At 42.4% G+C, this 23,779-nt stretch overlaps 1 protein-coding gene across 4 annotated transcripts in view; it reads left to right on the forward strand.

Moving 5' to 3' along the window:
* The first annotated feature begins 2,190 nt into the window (after positions 1-2,190).
* The window catches only part of ABL2 (ABL proto-oncogene 2, non-receptor tyrosine kinase), a 48,131-nt gene continuing 26,542 nt past the window's right edge, over positions 2,191-23,779 (forward strand). For all 4 annotated transcript variants that reach the window (XM_033151289.1, XM_033151290.1, XM_033151291.1 and 1 more), the window contains exon 1: positions 2,191-2,425. In XM_033151289.1, the coding sequence (XP_033007180.1) occupies positions 2,200-2,425 (226 nt within the window). In that variant the 5' untranslated portion in view covers positions 2,191-2,199. The remainder of the gene's footprint in view (positions 2,426-23,779) is intronic.

Here is a 23,779-nt window from a genome sequence, read left to right on the forward strand (position 1 = left end):
TCCTGCAGTTGCTTAACCACCAATTGTTGAGCACCATATATTCCCCAAGAAGGAGCTATGCATGACCAGCTGACATAGTCCTTGGGGTCAAGGAATGAATATTAACAAGAAAAACCAAGACAAAATCCAGCAAAAGTTAGACTTTTGAGACAACTTGTGGCAAAACATTTCCTGGACTGTCTGCTGGTAAGAGAAACATAAAAATGAGTGCTTAGCCATATGAAGGAATAAACCCTCCCTGCAGATAGAAAACTAGATGCAGGGGGGAAGGGCTCTGTACAACTTTGCCTCCACCATGCCCATTTTTTGTAAGATTTCCCTGCCCCTAATGCGGCAGTATGCGGTACAATTCAGAAAGACTTTTAAATTTGAGGAACCCTTGGGAAACTCAGTGGAATTTGGGCTAGTTGTGGTTTATGTTTTGCTGGATTATGCCCAAAATCTTCAGTTCCCAGAAGGCTATCATGAGTTAAACATGTTACTTACTACAAAGGAATTTCAAAAATAGACTGGAAAGAGAAGTTGCTGAATTGCAACTAATTACCAAACTTAAAACCATGGAGAGACCTGGTCTGAACAAAGACATTGGATTCTTCTCTCATTATACATGACAAAGCTATCTTTAGCCATCTCACCCCTTGCTTTTTCCTGTTAGACCAATTGCAGTCGTTAACAGTTGTCAACAGGTTTTCCACATCTATCAGCCAATCACCCATTCCCACCACCCTTCTGAGTAATACCCCTCCCCACTCTCTCACTATATATAAGGGTCTGATGACTTCTGTTTCAGTGTATCTGAAGAAGTGTGCATGCACATGAAAGCTCATACCAAGAACAAACTTAGTTGGTCTCTAAGGTGCTACTGGAAGGAATTTATTTTTTATTTAGTTATGAGTTAAACAGGGTCATACCTGAAGTGAGCCAGACAAAATGATTATGTTCAAAACATAGCTTGTCATAGCATGCCCACCCCCTCTCCCACACTGATCTTGCGCAGTGAAATCTTCAACATGCCCTCTGATATCAATGCGGCTGCTTTGAAAGCTGAGCAAAGACCAAAAAACTTGAATTTCCATTCCAATTGATGAAGAATGCCATGTAGCTCCACAGGCTGCAGACTTCTTGGGCTGGGGTCTTGCTGAGCGGGGTTTGCTGTGGGATCTTGTTGCTGTTATTGAAACTATTTTTTTGTATCTTTATTTTAGCTGTTCTTATGTGGACATTAGTCAATTTTATCTACTTTTTGAACTGTTTTGCTTATTGTTTATGGCTAATTTTGTAATTACGTATTATTTTCATGTTGAAAGCTGCTTTAAACATGGTTTTAACCAGTGTTTTTCTTCTATGAAAAAAAGGGTTCCCGTGCTGCCTACCGTTAAGCACCCCCCGAAAAACCCCCACTGGTTTTAACTATGGAAATAGTGGCACACAAATAAAATGGTGATAACGTTTACACAAAATATAAGCTCCTTCAAATCTCCTATTACTATCATCCATTAAAATAAAGCAATTAAAAAAAACACAAACCAAAAGGTGGAGCGCACAAAAACCTTTCAAGGAGAAAAATATGTTTCTAATCCCTCCCTCTATTCTCGAATGGGTTTTATGTTAGAAAGTGCATTAAATACATACTTTAATTAATTTTAAAATGTGTTTGGCTTTTTAAAAAGATGGCATAATAAAATACTCCCCCCCCACCCCGATACTTGAGGGAACATCTATTAGGAATAATAATGATCAAATGTATTTGACTCTTTATCCCGGCTATCCGAGGCGTCATTTACGACATTTAAAAAATCCGTTCTACTCGCGAAGCTGAGGCGCGCGTGCGCGGGATGGGGCGGGGCGGAGGTTACCGTTGGGCCGCCGACGTCGCGGGGCGGGAGGCGGAGCCATCGCCGCCCCTGGAGGACCGGAGGTGGGAAGGGTGGGCGAGAAGGAGCCGCTCTGCTCCTCGCCCCTTCAGCTCTGTGGTCAAGATGGCGGCGGCGGGGGTTGAGGGGGCGAGTCCGTGAGGGCCTGTCCGGAGCGCGGTGGCGAGGAGGAAGAGGCGGCGGCGGCGGCGGCGGCGGCAGGGCAGCCCTGTGGGGAAGCGGGCTTGGGCGGGTGCGGCTGGAGGAGCGGCGAAGGCGGCGGCATGTGAGCGAGAGGCGGCGGCCGAGGGCTGTGGCGGGGGCCCGAGACGGGAGGGGGACGGGGATGGGCCAGCAGGTGGGCCGCGTCGGGGAGCCGGGCGCCTCCTCCGCGCTCCAACAGCCGGCGACGCAGCAGCAGCAGCAGCAGCAACAGCCGCCGCCTCTTTCCCAGCCCCAGCCGAGGGGTCTCCGGGGCAGCGGAGGCAGCGCAGCCAGGCCCGCCGGCCGGAGGCGAGAGGTGGCCGCCCCGCGAGGTGCCGAGAGCGGCTTCAATATCTTCACCCAACACGGTAAGTTGGGAAGGGAAAGCGGGGGGAGAGACCCGGGGGGTGAGGCGGGCGAGAAGGCTGCCGCAGATGCTGGGAGCGGGTGGGTGTGGCGCTGAGGGTTGGGGTGCGGGGAGAGAAGCCTCCTCTTCCTCTTCCTCCTCCTCCTCTCCGGAGGGGGGGGGGAGGCACACCCGCCCCCGCTCGGGGGAAAAAAAAACAGGAAGAATTGCTCTCTTGCATCAGACAAAGGTCTTCCTGGTCCAGCATGTTGTTCCCAGCAGTGGCCTGTTAGATGCCTGGAGGGGAGGGACTGGCCAAGCACGAAGGCAGTAGCCCTCCCCTGTTGTATGCGCCCCCCCCCCCAGCACCTTGTCCTTGACAGGTATACTGCTCTGAACCAAGATCGTGGCTCCAGTTTAACTGTTGCAGGGCATATTGCTAGGTAACCCCTGTCCTCTGCGGACCTAGCTCATGCTTGACTTTAGGGTCTCTTGAGCTTGTGAGATATCCTCCCATGGTTGCAAACCGACCCGGCGAAAGCTTATTCCCACAGTAAATGTATTCGTCTTCTAGGTGTTCTTTTTGTTTTTGCTGCAGCACACAACAAGGCTGCCTCTCTGGAATACATAGCAGTTTTAGTTATTCCCCTGGAATATCTGTACAATATGGTCGGCTTTAATGTTTTCTACACACTTGAGAGAATTGGTTGTTTAAGGTCATCTAAATGTTCTAGTGCTACAGATGTAGGCCAAAAGGCGTGCATCCCTTTAGAATGGCCTGTATTAGTGACATCGCTATAGTTGGGAGATATGTTTTAGAAATTGCAACAAAATGCTTTGCTTTATCTGCAATTGGGCTGTTTTCCGCAGCAGGCTTTAGATCCTCCCGTTTTGATTTGTGTGTGTGTGCGTGTGCTTCCTGCCAACATCTGTTTGTCTATTGATATATCTTCTGGTTCACCTTCACCCTTGCTCTGTCAGTTGCTGCCTTTTCTTTCCCCATCTCCTGATTGTCTTGATAAAGATAATATTGGAAAGGATGAACCTCATCCTAAGGTGCCTGTGACAAATTGTGGCAACTCGGATATGCATTGCATTGCCTAGAAGGTGCCAAAGATATTACATTATTTTAGAACCCTATGGCCACTGTTTATCAGGGTTCCTTTCTACATTCTTTGGTGACATTGTGACGTCAGCTCTGCTCTTCTTAGGGTAACTGTCTGCTCTGTGATGACCTTTACCAGCAGAGATGAGGGCAAAAGAGAACTGTGTGTGTCCTCTCTTGAGGAAAAAGTCAGCATCTGTAGCTGGGAGGCTGTGGGTATGTCTGTGAGAGATGTAATGCTATTAAGTGAGCATTGGTGGAAAAGTCACTTTAATAAAACTTCCCCAAGGCTCATTGAGGAACCTTTTCATAATTTCTTGGGTTCTCTGGAACACACTTTGAAAACTGCTAGGAAAGGAGGGTGTAGCAGGTACAGGATTTGCAGAGCCACTTCCATATGGCAGTTATGCTTTGCGTGGAAGGGGAGATGCTGGTGTAACAACTGCTGTATCATATACCCACTTAATGCAGAGTGGGGGTGGGAAATGTACCATTTGGAAAATCCCCCCAAACAGTGCAAAAATAGCAGAAGCACAAACAAGGCGCACCAATTGGGGAAATGTGCCAGCAATGCCGCCTACACAAAGAGGGAGTGAATGAACTTGCAGTGATGAGGACATGTTCCGGAACACCTCCCTGTAACGCACACAATGATGCCACAGTGCCCCTGCTCCATGATCCCCAATGGAACAGACAAAAATATCCCTGCTGCTCCCAGTCCCCAGGCATATGTACCAATACGGATTTGAATTTTCTTAGGCTGCTCGAGCACTGTTTTTGAGCACTGAACGTAAAGGGAAGGCAGAAGAAGCCATGCATCACAGCAACAACATAACTTCCCTGGCAGGAGGCTACTAATCATGAGCCCATCATACCCTCTCACCTGCTGATGTCAGCCAAATTCAGCTCTTCCTAGGACATGGGAAAAAAGATCCCCATCCAGCATGCGGCAAAATCATAGCCTTTATTCCACACTATCTAGGGTGTAATGGATTCTGAAAAAGATACGTGTAGGGTTGTTAACCAGCAGGGCTTCTGTGTCTTGGGCAGTGGCCTTCAGACAGTAGAGTAGCAGGCACCAGTTCTTTGTTGCCTGTTGCATACTTACGGTATCTGTCTTAAAGCTTTCCAAGGTGCTGGTTCCTGCCTAGAGTCAGTAAAGTTGTCATTGTCCATGGCAGAACAGGCAGGAGGCATTCTGGTCACTGCTGATCACGGGGTGGGCCTTCCTTGTGATCTATGTGGAGCTGGGTGTGGCCTGTGGAGAGTAAAGGGAAGAGATTGAAAGGGTATCTAGTAATACTCAGTACCTGGAATAAATAGACCTTGAACCCAGTGTCCGAAACTCCCATTGTTATAGGCGCATTTTGCGACAGGGAATTTCATTAGTGCAAGCAGTTTCTGAGCTCTGGGAGCAGTACTGCACCTAAGATTTCAGATTAAAACTGCAGAGTAGAAGGAAAGAGGAACATTTTTCTGCCTCCCCACTTCTAGCTACTGTCTGAAGACTGGAGAAGAGACTAGAGCATGTGAAAAATGAACACAATATTTTAACTGCAATTCATTCACTCTCAGCCTTGTTGGTTTTTTTGTTATAAAACTAGACATTCCGTTGTTGCGCCCATAACCTAGGTTTAGGTGCCACTTAGCTCCTAGCTTTCATATCTCAGTTTCTAACACTGCTGAACCTGCGTGCACAGGTACAAGAGAGAGTAATAAGTGGTGCTTGGCCAGTGGCAATGCCTTAGCCACCCCCACTGCCCCCCCACACATGGGGGAAGGGGAGAGTGCACTGGCTTCTCAGTTGGTGGTTGCAATGGAACTCTGGCTGTTCAGAAACAACTGATATACAACTATACACTGGGGCTGTGATTCCTGAATAGTGCCTCCAACTCTGGCAGTAGTGCAAGGCACCAGGGCTGTGAACTTGCAAAGCAAATGTACCCCAAAGTGTTTGGCCAGCTATAGTTGGATTGGAGGGCTTGGCCTTTGCCAACAGAGATCTTACCTGCATGTGGGGATGATTGTTTTTTCTGTGTGGGATACTCTTCTCCCTATTGTTTGAGGTAAAGAGTATTAAAACCATATAGCGGGTGGAGGTGGACAGCTATAGCAGCTATATTTTGCATTGACTGTGTCGTCTTTCCTTTCTTACTTACTTGTATGGGGTTCTCAGTTTGTGTACCCCAACTGTCAGATTAGACGAAGGACTGTTGGGTGTTTGTGGCTGGAGTTCCAAGGCAAGGTGTCGGGGCTCTTGGCAGAGAAGTGTTAGTAATGTAGTCAGGTTTTCACGTCTGTTTTGGACATGCTCCACCTGGTTTTTGCTTGTACTCGCAATAAAATGTTGTTCACATGGATTGTTGTACACAAGCTACGTAGGGGTATAGGCTGAGTACTGGGTAGGATGCTGTCCTTGAAACTTCAACCAAAGTTGTGGGTTCCCTTCTGCACTAGCCTCAAGGATGAGTAATATTGTCTTCGTGGTCAAAGGGTAAGTTCTGAAGTTTCCTTTTCATTTCACATTTGTACCCTGCTTTTCCTTCCAAATGAAGCCCAAAGTAACTGACAATTAATTGCCGCAACACAACCAGTGCAAAAATATCAAAATTACCAGTAGTATGAACACAACAAAACAGATAATTACAGTAAACTATAAAGCTGCCTAGTACTGTGCTAAAGTCATAAAGATAAATCAGCCAGTAAGTTCCAAAGGAGCCTGTCAATGACCTTAGTTTGGGCCAATATCACTGCAGTACTTAACAGCAACAGCTGGTGTCTTGTATATACTGTATGATGAAACAACTTGCGGAACAGTGGATATGATGTAGTGGATGCCTTTCAAAGATTCTGAGATGGTACCTGCTTCACTCTAGTCTTAAATTTAACCCATTTCAGGTTTCCAGTAGAGTAGCTGTGTTTATTGCAGCAAGATCAATAAAAAGTTTTTTGGCACCCTAAAAGATTAGCATTTTTTGTTATGGTGCAATTCTTTATCAGATGCATGAACTGGATTATAGTTCATAATAAAACATTATTCTTCAAGGTGTGGCACACAAGGCTTAGTTGATCTTATTTATTATGCATATTTATGGCATGGCCTTCATCATTGTAGTTCTCAACTTGGACATAATACAAATTGCACACCCCAAATTACTTAACTCAAACTAAAAATAATCAAAATCACCCATCAGCAATAAAAAACAAGAGCAAGTAAAATAAATGTTAAAACTGTAAAGCTCCTGAGAAGTCTAGGTTGTTAACACAGAAAATTTAAAACTACTTAATTGTGAGATACCCGGACACGTCTCCTTCATGCAAGTTCATCTTTGGTCATTACACACACTACATTTTTAGATGAACATCTACAAAAGTAAAGCGTAAATTAATAAAGTATGTGTTTAGAAAAAAACATCCATGATACAGGCACAAATTTAAGGGAGCTATGCAGTTCTCTTGAGTATATACTGTAATTGAATATATACTTAATTGCAAACCTGTTTGTGATAGGTCTGAAGGATGGAATCCATTTACGGGATTCAACTGCTGAGTCACGTCAGCGGAAGCCCTGCTTACATGACAGGATTTCCCCGCTCTCCTCCCCCACCGTGTCCCTGAAATTGGCTCTGGGGGATCGAAAGATTCACATGGGGGAGGAGAGGAGGGATTGTTTCATATGGCAAACTGATGCTTGCACAGAAGGAAATACTGTAATAGTGCAATGTTCAATGCATTGCTACCCTGCTGTTCTGTTTGTAATGTATGCAGGAGACAGGGAGGAAGTTGCTTCCATTTCTGGGAATAAGTGGCTTCCTTCCACTCTACTCAGAAGTGTTGTCTTCAGCATGTATATCATGCTGGGGTTCCTCTGTGGTCTCTCCATGTACTGTAATCCACTGCTTGGCTCTGCTGTACCGTATTTTTCCCAGAGTACCGTATTTTTCCATGTATAAGATGACCCCTATTTTTTTGAACCCAAAATTAAGAAAATGAAACCCTAAAATAGAAGTGAAAATCTGGATGTTTGGTGGCAGCAAGTTGTTGATCTTTTTGAAGTGACCACCCTCAAAGTTTCCAGCATGAGGTGCATGAAGTGCACCATGGTGCAGAAGCAAAGGCAGTGACTGGGGCACCACACGCTCCCCCTCGGTGGCAGCTGCTGCTGCTGTGGGGAAGGATGCCAAGGAAGAGCCAGGGGAAGGCAGCAGCCACTCTGCGCAGCGGTGGCAGCTGCTCTCTATCCGGTAGTCAAGCCAGTGGGGGCTTCAGGAGGTGAGCCAGTGGCCAGCATGCAGCCCGGAGGGGGGTCGAAAGGGGGGGCGGCAGCAGGAGGGACCGCCTCAGCCCGCCCCAGCCAAAATCTCGGACATATGCTTAAATATTTTAAAAATTCCCCCAGATGCCCATGTTCTGTGTACAAGACAACCCCCAATTTTTTACTATTTTTTTTAAAGCAAAAAACCTCATCTTATACATGGAAAAATACGGTATTTCACAGGTAGAAATGTAGAGCATTTCATCTTTTCCACTGTTGGGGATGTCATGTCATGCATCCTCTTCTGTTCACATGCTGGGTCGTTAGCTCTATCCTTTCATCCTTTCATCTTGGAGTTTGTTGATATTAGGAGGCGAAAGTAGCTGATAAGATTGCTTCCCAACATCTTTCCCTTAGCTTTATAGGTGGGGCATAGAGCCTACAAATACACAAGCACAGAAACCTTAAATGGAAAGTGTGTTAAAATGCCTTTATTTTATTTTTTTAAATAATTTTTTATTATTTTCCTCCTTAAACAACGTTTCAACATTTCCATACAATACCAAACACAAAAAACTCTCTGCTCTGCCAAGCATACAACTTCCCTCCTTCCCTTCAGTAGGTATTCCATTTCAATTCCAATCGCACAATTTTTTTTTTTAAAGAGATTTTATTATTTTATCATATAACAAAAAAGAAACAACATTAAACCTACATAAACATAAACATAGAAAAACATAATAAACATAAACATAATAAACAATTCAACGATAAAAAACACAACATTAACATACCAAAGAAAAAAGAAAACTTATACAAACCTTATCAAATTCTTATCTTTGTTACTCTACTTATTTATACTTCTTAAGGGGACTTCCCCTGGTCCCTCCTCTGTCTTCAAAAACATATATACTTTTTAAGGTAGCTTCCTTTCTTTTTTCCATTATCTTATACTCAATATCCTAATGTTCTTTAAATTTATCTAAACCAATATATTTCTTAACTTATATTCTATATCTTAACACTTTCTTATACCAATAAATCCATCACATCAAAATTTCTTTTATAACCATTATAACTAACCTTATACTTCTAAAGCCGATTCTTATATATATTTCTGCTCAAATATTCAGACATTCAATTTCACGTGCTTAACTAAATAGTCCTTAAATTTCTTCCAATCTTGCGACACCTTCTCCTCCCTCTGGTCTCGGATTCTGGCGGTCAGGTCTGCGAGTTCCATAAACTCCATCAACTTCATCTGCCATTCTTCAATTGTTGGTATCTCTTCGCCCTTCCAGGCTCTTGCCAATAAGATTCTAGCCGCTGTCGTGGCATACATGAAAAACACTCTATCCTGACTGGGTATCTCTTCGTTGGTCATGCTCAAAAGAAATGCCTCTGGTTTCTTACAAAAGGTAATTTTCATTACCTTTTTAAGCTCATTATAAATCTTGTCCCAGAAGGCCTTTACCCCTGAACACGACCACCACATATGATAAAAGGTACCTTTTGACGATTTACATTTCCAATCGCACAATTTAAATCTTTAACCTATGTTCCACATTGTAGGGTTTATTTCAATTCTGCTATTATCTTCAGATTTTTGCAATTATTATTCAAATATACAATAAATTTACTCCAGTCCCTTTGGAATTTCTGATCGTCCTGGTCTCGAATCCTGTAAGTCAGTCTAGCCAGTTCAGCAAAGTCCATCATCTTCGTCTGCCACTCAGCAATGGTAGGTATTTCCTGTAACTTCCACTTTTGGGCCAATAAAGTTCTCGCTGAAACTGTGGCATACATAAACAATCTTTGATCTATCTTCACAATTTCCATTCCCATTAAACCTAGCAAAAACACTTCCGGTTATTTGGGGAAGGTGTATCTAAACATCTTTTTTAGTTCATTATAGATCAGTTCCCAAAATGTCTTTACTTTATCACAAGTCCACCACATATGATAAAAATCACTGTCCGATTCTTTACATTTCCAGCATGTTTTATCTCTCATTCTATACATTTTAGCTAACTTTACTGGTGTCAAATACAATCTATAAATCATCTTCATCACATTTTCTTTTAATTCCATACACGCTGTAAATTTCAAATTTTCATTCCACAATCTTATCCCTGAATCAAACTCAATATTGTGCCCAAAATCTAATGCCCATTTTCTTTCACTTCCTCATCTTTAGTAAACCATTCTAACAACAAATTATACACCTTGGATAATAATTTACTTCTGCTTTCTAAAAGATCGATTTGAAATTTGATTTTTTATTTTCCTCTTACTAACATTAAATATATCGTTCACTTGATGATATTGCAACCAACCTGTGAATAAACCTTCAGTTTGGTCATATGGTTTGAGTTTTAAACCTTGCTCGGTTTCCATCAAAATCTCTTCATATGTGGCCCACCTTCCCTCCACATTTAATTTTTTAACCGTCAGTACCTCAGTTGGTGAGATCCACCATGGTATTTTCTTTTCCAATAAATTTTTGTTTCTTTCCCATACTTCATAAATTGACCTTCTAATCACATGGTTCAGAAAACCTTTATGTGTTACAATGCCTTTATTGGGACCAACTAAAAATCTTTATATTATGCTTTTTGTTTAGTATGTCTTTGTATAGCTATTATGCATCGTGCAAGCACTTCGGTCACATAGAGCCAGGCACAATTGACTGCATGTTGGAACAAAATAGCTTGCTTCCCATCCCATCTTACCTGTCTGCACCTGAATTCTTGTGGTCCTGCTCAGCAGCTATTAAAGCACTTTATATAAGCAGTATCAAATGGTTCTGTTTACCAAAGTGTTTTCTCCTACTTTGTACTATTTTCCTCATTGATTTGTCTTCTTTGAGATAATGGAAACTAGTTTTACATGAAAGGTGTTGGTTACGATGGCAAGCGTTTTGATGGAACTCAGTTATTTTTGCTCAGTTATTTTAATAATTTAAATATGCTGCTTCTAAGCTGTAGGACTAGATTTACAGCTTCACTTTAGAGAAATCCTGGTTCTTCTGGATTTGGCTGTTGAGCATGGTTATATCTTAACTAAAGCTAATTAATGCCTCAGACGAAAACTTTGTCAGCTGGGAGAAAATCTATTATGTTGAATGCTGTTCATGCTGTGTTCTTGCATTTAAACAGTTTTAATTGTCCTGGGCACCAATCCAAACCTTGGGTACATTCAGAGAGCCAGAAAATCACTTTCAGTGGCTGGAGAAGTTCTCTTCCCCCAGTTACAATCTAGGCCTGCACCCCTTATTTTTCAACTTCTTTCTCTCTTATTGCACCTCCAACTTCATTTGGTTCTGGTAGCCTAACCTGCACTACCCAAAAATTCCTGTTTTAGACGGCAGCGCAATTAATTCACGCTCCTACCTTTTCTTTCAAAGAGGAACCATCCTTCTGAGGAATAGTTTGTCTTTTTTGCTGGAGTAGGAACGTTCTGGAATACATCACTAACGGATAGTACAGACAATTTAAGGTCCAAACACTTCTCATTGCTAGGCAGTCCAGTAATCAATTTTCTATAATTGAAAAACAATGTGCATCAGTATTATATAAACACTGAAGTCTCTTATGTCCCCCCACCCCAGCGACATTCAGCCATAGAAGGAAAATAGCCTAGATGTCAGGTCAGAATTTATATACCTCAGTCTAGAACAGAGCAGGGTGTTCAGTTCAATTCGTAAGTTTCATATTGTCTGCTAATTGCTAATGTACCGGTATGTTGCACACCACCATTCCCTGTACCAGAAGAAGGTTCGAGACATGATTGCTTACAGATAATGGTAACTTGCTAGGCTAGATCCCAGCATAAGACCCAGAGCTTCCCAGTTCACTACTTTGTGTATGGTCTTACGTATACCCCCAAACCTATGGAGCACTGATACTCCAGGCTGTATTCTCAAAACTTAAACATAATTATTTCGGTTTCTTTTTAAACAGTAGTGGGCAAATGAGCATTACAGTACTGGACAGTTCAACTTGTTGACTTTTTCTAAAAACTGTGTGTATCCATCCAACTGTATGCATCCATTTACTTAAATGTATTATCCCCCAAAAAAGGTTGTGGTGCAAGCAATAGATAAACCTTTTATGTGACTTTTTGCCACTGTGTGCTTAATACTTGTAATCCATTTTGAATGAAATGCATGGCAATTGCTGTAAGATACTAAATAGGATATGGTTGAGAAAAAGAAACTCTGATGTGGTTGGCCCAGCAGAAGCTCCTTGGTAATAATGCTGGGTGTACATCCAAGTTTCCTTCCTGGACTTGAGGCTTGATGTTTGTACAAGCTTTTCATACAGCAGGAATAGACAATTTCATGCCTTTTGCGGGGACGGGAATTTTAGTAGTATTTGCATATGCGGAAGTTAAACAAGATAACTTGAAGGGTAGGTCTAATAAGGTCTTCCAAAGCAGTCTGTTGTCAAGAGTCACAGTTAAATCATGCCTATGGACTAAAGTAGCTAAAAACAAATAGACACATATGCCAGCGTGCACATTATTGCAACCTTTAATATGTCTCAATGGGATCCTTTAATTTTTTATTTTATTTTTTCTGACATTGGTAGAGAAAATTATGCTGGCAATAGGTTTTGGGGCTATCCGCCACTTGATAGTGCAGCGTCATAAAACTTTTAACAGTAAGACATACTGATGAGATTGGCAGGGCATGCATTTGGTTATCTGATTGTGGCTGCACACACCCAGGTAGTAAAGCTTATTGACTTCATTGGACCTTGCTTTTAACATGTGTAGAATTTTGCTTTTAGGGCAGGAAATAAAGCTGTTTTTAAGTTAATTCTTGCTAGTTAGCTTTGACTGTTGGACTTTTTTCTTAGGAAGGATCGATTTTCCTATTTTTGACCTAAGCAGCCTGATCCAATGTACACTATGCATTCTTGGAAATAAGTGCTGCTAAGCTCCACCCCACCTAGCAGTTCGAAAGCACGTCAAATGCAAGTAGATAAATAGGTAGCGCTCCAGCGGGAACATAAATGGTGTTTCTCTGGTTCGCCAGAAGCAGCTTAGTCACGCTGGCCACATGACCCGGAAAAACCGTCTGCAGACAAATGCAGGCTCCCTCGGCCTATAGAGCGAGATGAGTGTGCAACCCCAGAGTCGTCCGCTACTGGACCTAATGGTCAGGGGTACCTTACCTTTAAGTTCAATAAAAACCTTTATAAAGGCCTTTAATGTGTTCAAACCACTTCACATACACAGTAGGTGTGTATTATTGGGAGCTGAGCCTGGTGGCTAGCTTAGTCCATGGCTGATGTGATTTTTTTAAAAATGAAACTTCTTATATGTTTACACAGCCTCTACACCAACTTCTTTTGCCTTATAAGTATAGGTTGTAATAGGAATTATGCAGCTTATCCTGTACTCCAAAAGAGCCCTGCTAGATCAGACCCAAAGTTCTGTCCAGTCCCAGTATTCTGTTTCTCTCAGTATCCTGCCAGATGCTTCTGGAAAACACATCACAGGCTTGAAGGGCAATACTCCTTCCATGTTACTAGCCCCCTCTCAGCATCTGTTTTTCAGTAGCATGCAACCTTTGAAAATGAAGGTTCCACTTAGCTTACCGGTATTGGTTGCCAGCTTCTATGCTTTTTCTAGCTCTGTGGTACCCTTTTGAGTTGAGTTGACCAGAACAGTACGCTTTATTTCAAATCTAGCTGCACTGTAGTCATATAAAGGGCATTATAATACTGGCAGTTTTATTTTCAGCCTCTTTTCTAATAATTTCTACCTTTTTCATTGCCACCACATAACTACTTACAGGAACCTTGCATGCCATTTTGTTGCTTGTGAACCTTGTTTGGAGAGATCTTTTATTGGTGTCATCTAATTTTGAGTTATCAGCAAACTGGACCATTTCACTGCTCATCCTGACTCTGATCACTTTATATTTGTACAATTAAAACATTTTAAAAAGGAAATATGTGGTTCACTGTCTACATTAAAACATTTTAAAAAGGAAATATGTGGTTCACTGTCTACATAGAGTCACCTTTCCATGGGAACACAAACGGCAACTAACAGCTCTGTGTGAATTCACAACTCCCATCTTAACATAGCTCACATAGGTAGTCTGTTCACTTGAGCAGTTTAACACAAACCAGTGAACAAGTACATTATCAGGACTCTCATTTTCCCCATCACTCTGGTATGCAATCAAGCTGCAGACAAGGTACAGATGCTTTCAGTCCACTCCCAGATGACAATGCTTGTTTGAACAGTTTCAGAGCAGCAAGAAATTATGTGATAAGAGTGTCTATTGATTTGATAAAGTTTGTCCAAAGAGCTTCTCTCACCCAGACTGTTAATGGGGACAGGCCGGTTCGGGCTTTGGAAAGTCTCAAAGAAAATTCCACAATATTTTTATTGGTTGTCAAATGCAGGGGACCACAAATCTGTGCACCAGAACCTCTGGTGTGCATGATACCCCTTCTCCCTTCAGATCCATGTTCACATTTTTCATTGTGCACCTCCCACTTTCACCCTGTTTTCCAGTGTGTCTGCTGCTGACATATACTCATATATCAGTTGCTTCCACCACCACCTCTTTCTAGCACCTCTTGTTGCTAGCCAGCGCTTCGTGTGTGAGCTGCTTCTCTCTCAACACATCTCATACACCTTCCAGTCATACCCAATTGGAGAAGAGATATCTGCAAGATAAGCAACGATAGTAGTTGCACAGAGCATCAGCTTGTGATGGAATGAGAGAAGGTAGTGGCTCACATGATCAATGTACTTGTCGGGAGGGGGAGGTAGCTGCAGCTGCAGCTGTGTGGGCAGAAGGGTAAGGAGGCAGGGCTAGAGATTTTCCATGTGCTCCAGAGAGAATTTCCTAAGTGTAGCATGACATGGACTGTCCTCAGCACTGTCCTCCTGATCTGGTGAGGGGAGAGGTAAGGGTTGTCTTTGATTTTAGCATTGTGCTTCAGAGACTCCTTTGAAATTCAGTGTTGTGTCAAAGACACCCCTGTGGGCATGATCAAATCAAGGCCAGCCAATTTTTTTGCATCTCTGCGAAATGTTACTCATTACTTTTTCTAACTGAGCTGTTACAAGCTCAGTACTTCATACTCTCCGAGTTCCTCTTTTCTTTATCTGATGAATCTGATCACTGAACTTAGGAGAAGGGAGGTCATGGAAATTGTTCATGGCATCCAGTGACATTTCCGACAGTATGGCTCCATTGGTAAAAAGGTAAAGGTAAAGGACCCCTGACAGTTAAGTCTAGTCGCGAACGACTCTGGGGTTGCAGAGCTCATCTCGCTTTACTGGCTGAGGGAGCCGACGTTTGTCTGCAGATGGTTTTTCCGGGTCGTGTGGCTAGCATGACTAAGCTGCTTCTGGTGAAACCAGAGCAGTGCACGGAAACGCCATTTACCTTCCCACTGGAGCGGTACCTATTTATCTACTTGCACTTTGATGTGCTTTCGAACTTCTAGGTGGGCAGGAGCTGGGACCGAACAACGGGAGCTCACCCCGTTGCGGGGATTTGAACCGCCGACCTTCTGACCGGCAAACCCAAGACTCAGTGGTTTGCGCCACCCGCGTCCCTATGGCTCCATTGGCCTACCTTTAGCCGGCCACCCAGTTATTACCTTGATGAATATAACCATACAGATCAAGTTGTAATTAGTTGTGGGTTTCTGGGGTTTTTTAATGATCTGAAGGCACATGAGGCCACCACCTTGCTAAAGCTAAGCAGGCCTGAGTCTGGTGATTTCCTTAGTGGGAGACCTCCAGTTCCATGATAAAAGATGGAATTTAAATGTAAACAAACAAATAATCGTCATTTAAATACATTGTCATTTAAACTGAGTGTTGAAACTGGGAGTATTTAGATATGTAAGTGCTTACTTCATGTCATAGACCAGGTGAGAGATATTTCAGAAGTCAGAAGGAGTTGCCACTGGCTTACAATGGCACTCATCACAACAAGTGTTTATTTTTTGATCAGTTCTGTAGTGTCTGGCCTTGTGGTTACACAATGGCTCAATTTATTTAAAAAGCTAATGCTATTATGGTCTCTAAGGTTATTTCATTTAGAATAAATGAGAAGCCAACTACATTACAGGTCCCTTGAGGTTTGTTTCTGGCAGTACTAGTAAACCACTACACAAAGCTTTGTTGCATTAGCAATCTCTGTTGTGGAAATCTCATAGTTTCTGAAGTTTTAAGTTTATCAGAGCTTCCTCAAAATATGGTATCTCTAATTATAAATAATTATAATGGCTTTTTTAATCAGCCCAACCGGCAAAGTTTAATCCAAACTTGTTTTTATAAGGTGTGTTCTGATTCTAAAGATGTGGAATCAGAACCCATAGTTTTCTTTCTAAGAATAGAGTTGCTTTTATTGGATTTACCTTAATTTAGTTGATTTTGGGCACTGCAGCATTATGCTTGTTTCATCTTTTCAGGAGGTTTTATTCTGGTTAATCTCCAGAATACTGCATGCAAATTACCTTTATCCTAAATATGTTTTAACTTCAGTGTGGTAATATAATAGTTTATTGGTGTTTTACTAATACAGCAGTGATATGGTTCACTCCGGTTTCCTTATTGGCTGTGTTGGCAGCTTTTAAATTGGGTTGCAATTTTTCATCTGACAGCTTTAATTTAAGCCGCATCATCGTATTAAAATTGTTTGCCAAGTTTGAAACAGGGGGTGGAATTTAACATCACACTGTGGTAAGCGTCCCATCAGCACAAGCATTTCAGCTTGTCAGGCTGAACAGGCCCCCCACTCCAATGCACTGTTCTGGGGGTTCTCTCAACCCCCCCACCCACCAAACCAGTTTCAGGGGGAGAGAGGGGAACCTTGTTGTGCTAGCAGAAGCTCTCCCATAGGGCTTGTGCTGACAGGACCCATAGACAAAGACTGCATATGAGAATTTGAACATTTGGGACAGGATTCACATAATAAGCAAAGGAGTAAGGAGAAAAAGTTGCAATCCTGTATTCACCCTTCATGACCTATCTCTGTAATTTCACAAGATGAAGTAAACTGTTTTCTTGTGCACTGTGGACTCTTCTGCATTGTATTCCAGGCACTCACTCCATATCAAAGTCTTCAAATAGGTGTTGTCAGAATATTCCCTCAGTTTCTCAATTGCTTTGCTAAACACTTTTTATCTGGTCTGTGCCTGTATAATGAAAGTTGCATTTGATATTTGTATTTGTTAAACACCATAGAACTAAGGAGACTTCCCCTATAACTTTTGCAGTTCAGAAACTTGTGGGTCTCGCTGAAACTGACTGGAATACCTTTTCTGTTTTTATACTGCTGCCTGAGAAACCTGTGAGCAGCAGTAACAGCAGGCAGGGTTATTCTGGCGTATGGTTGCTACTGCAGGTAGTTGGACACAACTTCACCAGTCTTTGCTTGGACTGATAAGGCTAAGAGCAGAATCCAAACACCATGGAAGCAGCAAGGTTAAAAAGAGAGGTTCAGCTAGCACTTCATTTAAAGATATAGTGCGGGCACCCCCAAACTCAGCCCTCCAGATGTTTTGGGACTACAACTCCCATCATCCCTAGCTAACAGGACAGGGATGGTGGGAATTGTAGTCCCAAAACATCTGGAGAGCTGAGTTTGGGGATGCCTGATCTAGTGCTTGTGCCAGTCAGGATGGAAGGGGAAGGGCAGTGATTACACCTATTTTTTTCTGCACCATCGCTAGTCTGAGGCAGCAGAAAGGCCTACCTTATATTGCCAGAAGCTAGATCAGCTTAGAATCCAGCAGTTCCTTAGCTGGCCCAACTCCACCTCCTGTCTCCAAAACACTGAAGGGAATCCTCTGGAGCAGTATAGAACATGGCCTAAGACATTAGCAGAATTCAGGAGCCCTTCCACACAGAAGCATAAAGTGCAGGATATCTTTGGATCCACTTAAGAGTGTAACAAGATTTCTGTGGATAACCAGTTAGGAAATCAGCTGGGCAGATAGTCTTCTTCCACCCATCCCTTACCTAGGGAACATTATATTTTGACTTAATTAGATTTATTATTTCATAAAAGTTGTATTAATTTGCAGATTTGAGAGAGCTGTAGAAGTAATGGTTACATGATTGTAAAACTACTGAAATGCAATGTATAGGTTGTTGTTGTTGTTCAGTCGTTCATTCGTGTCCGATTCTTCATGACCCCATGGACCAGAGCATGCTAGGCACGCCTATCTTTCACTGCCTCCCGCAGTTTGGCCAAATTCCTCCCTTTTCCACTAGGGGATGCTGCAGGCCTTAAATAACATGCCAATTTATAGAAGCCTCTTCACATGTGCCTAGGAAATTAATGATAGCTGTAGTCAGGACCTCAGAGTGGTACATGCTCTTCTATATAAGTAGATAAATAAAAATTGGGTGGGGGTTAGAATAGTTTGGCTCATGTGCCCCTATCCTGGTGTCGAGAGAGAAAACACTGGCAAAACCCCAGAGTTGTGATTTTAAAGCTGCTATGGGAACGACCTTTTAACAGTGTTCAATAGAAAATACTTTTGGCATATTTTGAAACAAAACCCTCTTTATTATACCAAATAGTGCTGTGCTTGGTTAACTTTTTGCTTTAGGCAGATGTGTCTGTACTGTAATGTGGCCTTAGACTATCAGACAGCATGTCATTAGCCAGTGATGGGGGGGGTGGGGTTATTTGAGACCCCCAGCAAAGTGACAGAATATAATTTCAACTACAAATCAAAATGATTGCAGGTGTTTCCTTTGCTCCATTTGCCACAGTGTTTAAAGTTTGGAGTCCCTTTCAGGTTGCATGAAATACTGTATTTTCCGGCATGTAAGACGACTGGGCGTATAAGACGACCCCCAACTTTTCCTTTTTTTTTTTGCAATATATTTTTATTTTTCAGCAAATAAAATACAAACAAGTTGAACATATAATATTTTACAGTATTACATAAAACTCCGTCGAGTTTTCTGACTTCCTTCCTTCTCTTCTCTGGCTTTCTAACTTTTCACTACTTCCTCGCTTTTTCTTATTTTCCATCTATTTTAATAACTTATTTTCTTCACTTTGTCTTAACATTTCGTCCTGCTGCAAGAATTCCGCCAAAACCCGAAAGTGTTACAAATTTTTACAGTCTTTCATATAATCTAGAAATTTACCCCACTCCATTTGAAACCTTTGGTCTCTTTGATCTCTTACTCTCCCAGTTAATTTGGCCAATTCTGAATATTCCCATAACTTTCTTTTCCAATCATCAACTGATGGTAAATCTTTTAATTTCCAATTCTGCGCCAAAAGTATCCTTGCTGCTGTGGTGGCATAAAGGAAGAAGCGATTTCTACCATATGTGGTGGACATGTGATAAAATCAAGCAGTTTTGGGAAGTAATTTATAACGACCCCCAACTTTTCCAGTTAAAATATAGTGTTTGATATATACTCGACCACAGATTCTCCACCTGGCGTATAAGACGACCCCCGACTTTTGAGAAGATTTTCCTGGATTAAAAAGTAGTCTTATACGCCAGAATATACAGTAACTTGGGGAATATGTAGCCCCAGGAGATTTTGGGGTTCTATTTATTAAAGGAAGCTGCCTTATAACATGCAGGTTGCTGTGATGTATGTCTATCTTTTTGACAGTCTTTGCCCTTGGCGTGGCTAATCTGTGGCCCTCTAGATGGTGTTGGAAGCAGTCCCAGCCAGCCTAGCCAGTGATTAGGGATTATGGGAGTTGTAGTCTAACAGCATCTGGAAGCCCATCCTTGGTCTGGCATAAGAGATATTTAAGGGAGATGTTCAGAGAGCAGAACTATGGGATACCAGTGGAAGAGATACACACAAATTCAGCAGACTTTTGAGGGGAAATCATTGGGCTCCATAGCTATTACCAAAGTTGTTCTGAAATGAATCAAGCTTCAACAGCAAGAGGCAGAAGCTGCGCACAGTGATGCTAATTGTCTCCATGGACAGTGATGCTAATTGTCTCCAGCAACAGCCTTCTTGCCTCCTTTCCGACATCATAATATACTGCCATATTGCAAAGTTTATCTGGTATTATATTACGATGTTGGAAAGCAGATATTGCCCAGCCCTACAGTGCAGATCCATACTTGCAGTTTAAAATAATGTGGTACAAGGTTTTTCAACTATAAACTAAGTGCATTTGTGGAAGCGACTATTTGCATGTTTTGAACTTGCAACGGACTGGGAAAGGAAGCAGGCTCCCTTTCTCCTTATTTAGTGGAGACACAATGAGGCCTCTCCGCTGCCTTATGCAATTTTAGTTGCCTTACATTCGGTACCTTCCTACTGTGAGATCTAGGGTGCATCCCTGGGAAGCGCTGTGAGGCAGGTTCTTGTCTGCTTTGTATGCATTTGGAGATTAGCATGCCTTATTGTGCTCCCTGCTTCTCTGAAGTCCCTGTATGGTTCACATATCACCAGTCAAAAATACTTGGCCTGCTAAACTGTTTTATAATAAATATTTGCTGATCAGAAGAGAAACAATAATTAGAATTGGGGGAATTTCAGAAACTTTAGAAGACTCCAGAGCACAGCTTAATGCAGCATAATGACAGATCTCTGGAAGACCCACCTTCCCTGCATTTCCAGAGCATTTGTTGTGAACTCTGTTGGAAGTGTAACTCTTGGGCACTTGGTGCCTGCGCTACAGTGATGATGGCTTGCAAGTGTTTGTTTTCTGCTTTCTGACCCTGTATTCCTTGTCTGGTTCATAAATACCTGCAGATACTGCATTTAGCCAGTAGGTGATGTTCAACTATGTGATTTGCTTGAGAGGAGAGAGAGGCCATACTTTAATAGGAGAGAGTTGCAGGACAGAGTGTGCCTGCTCCTAGATTAGTGGTGGTTGTTGTGAGATGCATGTGTCATTCCAGTGGGGCTGGGGATCAAGGGACCCTCAGTCCTACCTTTGTTAATGTTAGATAATTTATAGCAATTTTAAAAAGCAGGCGGTCAGTTTCACAATGGAATATTTGACTGCTACCAGGTGATTATATTTTCAGTTTGAGTGACCAGAATAATTCCCTGCTACCAGGGCAGAGAAGTGATTTCTTTGGGCAAGAGAGAGATTACTGAGTATTGAGAGATAAGAACACATTCTGTAGTCCACATTCTGCTCTTGATGGCAAGGGAAAGGCGATCTTCCTTATTAACTGTGTTGAATTTCTTCAAGTTGTAGGGCAGGAGCAAAGGAGGACATAAACAGTTAAACTGAATTCCTTTAATTGCTTTTTACTAGGAGAAGGATGCTTCTTAGTGTATTGACAAGTACAGCTCTTAGAGAGACTTTGCTTCCCTGGGAAACCAATGAAGTATGATGTCATTGACTTTAAGTGGATGTGAGCCTTTATATAGAAACGAAGTAAACCTTGCATTTGCTCTTTATTAATGATAGGTTTTCCCCTTCTTGATCAACTGAGATACATAGACATCTGAAACTTAAGACTGTCAACTCATAAAGACAGATGTAGTGGAGACAAATGTTAGTGGGGCCTCCTAGGACAAACAGCTGATGCTGTCCTGACCACTCCTTTATGGCATTCCTCCTACCACTGTAGCAACAGGAAGGAATGATGTAATAAGCAGCCATGTTCATCTCTGTGTGGGAGGAAGGCTCTTAAAATAACAGTAAGTGGGCCCTTTCCCCTGACTTGGGATCAACTTTGACTGTTTCTTCCACTTGACTTGTGAAGTAAGGCTGGTTGAGTGCTTAATGTTCCGCCTTACTAAGTAATAGGCCACAATTTCAAGTCCAGGTCTGTGCTCCTTGACCAGTAGGAAGGCCAGGAGGAGCCCAAGTGTTTAACACATGTTGAGAACCATGATGGTTAAGTTAAATCAAGACTGCTTTAAGTAACTTTTCCCATTTTGCAATTTATATAGGTTGCCTTAACAAATAGCATTTGTTGCTTTACAACTAAGCCTTTATACAGTCTAGTTGTATACTTGTTTGTGCAGAACACTTGTAAACAGACATGATTATGCTGTACAGAAAGACAAGACAGATTCCTGTCTGGCTCTCTGTTCACATGCAAGGATACTAAAAGCAAGGTCATTTATTTGCAGACTAAAGCTACAATCATCATGTGGATTCTAGCTTTATTTGAAATAGTACCTTTGTTTCTTCCTGCCGGTTCAATGTTTTGTCTTTTCATTGATTTTTGTGTGTTTGTTTGAGTTGAAATTGATTCCAGTTTGTGTGCAAGCATCAATTCTAAGTTCCTGTGAACCATCACCACCATTTTGTTTTGGGAACATCAAATAGTAGTGATGTCTGCATTGACTTGCATGGGGGAAAGAGAGGCTGCACCCTTGGAAGGTTTGGGGTGGGGAAAACCCACTCCTGCCAAGAGGGTTCTTGCCAGGGTGTTGACCAGAAAACTTGCATTTACAGAAAGCTCTTGACGCTGGTGGAAATGGGACGCGGGTGGCGCTGTTGTCTAAACCACTGAGCCTAGGGCTTGCTGATCAGAAGGTCGGTGGTTTGAATCCCTGCGACAAGGTGAGCTCCCATTGCTCTGTCCCAGCTCCTGCCCACCTAGCAGTTCGAAAGCACACCATTGCAAGTAGATTAATAGGTACCGCTCCGGCAGGAAGGTAAATGGCATTTCCGTGGGCTGCTCTGGTTTGTCAATATATCATCCAAAATCAGTTTGAATTCCACATCATGGTAAAGGTTTCATAATATGAACATGGAAATATATATATGTGTGCATGAGCTATGTAAAAAATTGTGATGTGAGAAACACCATGAAGCCAGTCATCACTTCTCTCGTGATTCCTGCCTCCGCTGTTGCTCTGTGCAATATAAAATAATAGTTGTAACAATATGTTAAAGGTAAGAAAAATATATCCGTTTTAGACCCCTAAATAGTAGCGGTTGCCAGGACATTATATTTGCCTCTATGTAGTTCCATCCATATTTCAGACATTGTGATATATTGGCATATCACGATGTTTAGTTGATTGAAAACCAGACATTGCTCGGCCCTAATCAGTTTGTTTTACTGAGTGCTTTCTTTTACATTGTTTGGAGCAGACATTCTATGTTTATAGGGTAGCAATTCACTCTAAACACAACTTTGGCTAATGCTATTCTAGGTTGCATCTACAAAAATACAGTGTCCCAGGGGAAGTAATAGTCCCGCTCTATTATGCCTTGGTCAGACCACACCTGGAGTAATGTGTCCAGTTCTGGGGCCCACAATTTAAGGATATTGACAGGTTGGAACATGTGCAGAAGAGGGCAACCAAGATGATCAAGGGCAGGGGTAGGCAACCTAAGGTCTGTGGGCCGGATGTGGCCCAATCGCCTTCTCAATCCAGCCCGCGACGGTCTGGGAATCAGCATGGTTATTACATGAGTAGAATGTGTGCTTTTATTTAAAATGCATCTCTGGGTTATTTGTGGGGTCTGCCTGGTGTTTTTACATGAGTAGAATGTGTGCTTTTATTTAAAATGCATCTCTGGGTTATTTGTGGGGCATAGGAATTCGTTCATTCCCCCCACCCCCCTCAAAATATAGTCCTGCCCACCATATGGTCTGAGGGACGGTGGACCGGGCCACAGCTGAAAAATGTTGCTGACCCCTGATCAAGGGTCTGGAAACCAAGCCTTATGAAGAACGGTTGAGGAAATTAGGCGTGTTTACCCTGGAAAAGAGGAGACTGAGAGGGAGATATGATAGCCATCTTCAGATATCTAAAGGGCTGTCACATAGAGGATGGAGCAAGCTTGTTTTCTCCTACTCTAGGGACTAGAACCCAAACTGATGGCTTCAAATTACAAGAAAGGGAGTCCGACTAGAACTTTCTGACTGTCAGAGCTGTTTGATATGCTCCCATGAGAGGTGGTGGATACTCCTTCCTTGGAGATTTTAAGCAGAGGTTGGATGGCCATCTGTTATGTATGATCTAGTTGAGATTCCTGCATTGCAGGGGGTTGGAGTAGATGGCCCTCAGGGTCCCTCCAACTTTACAAATCTATGATTTGATTT

This window comes from Lacerta agilis, chromosome 6 (assembly GCF_009819535.1).
Source record: "Lacerta agilis isolate rLacAgi1 chromosome 6, rLacAgi1.pri, whole genome shotgun sequence".
NCBI lineage: Eukaryota > Metazoa > Chordata > Lepidosauria > Squamata > Lacertidae > Lacerta > Lacerta agilis.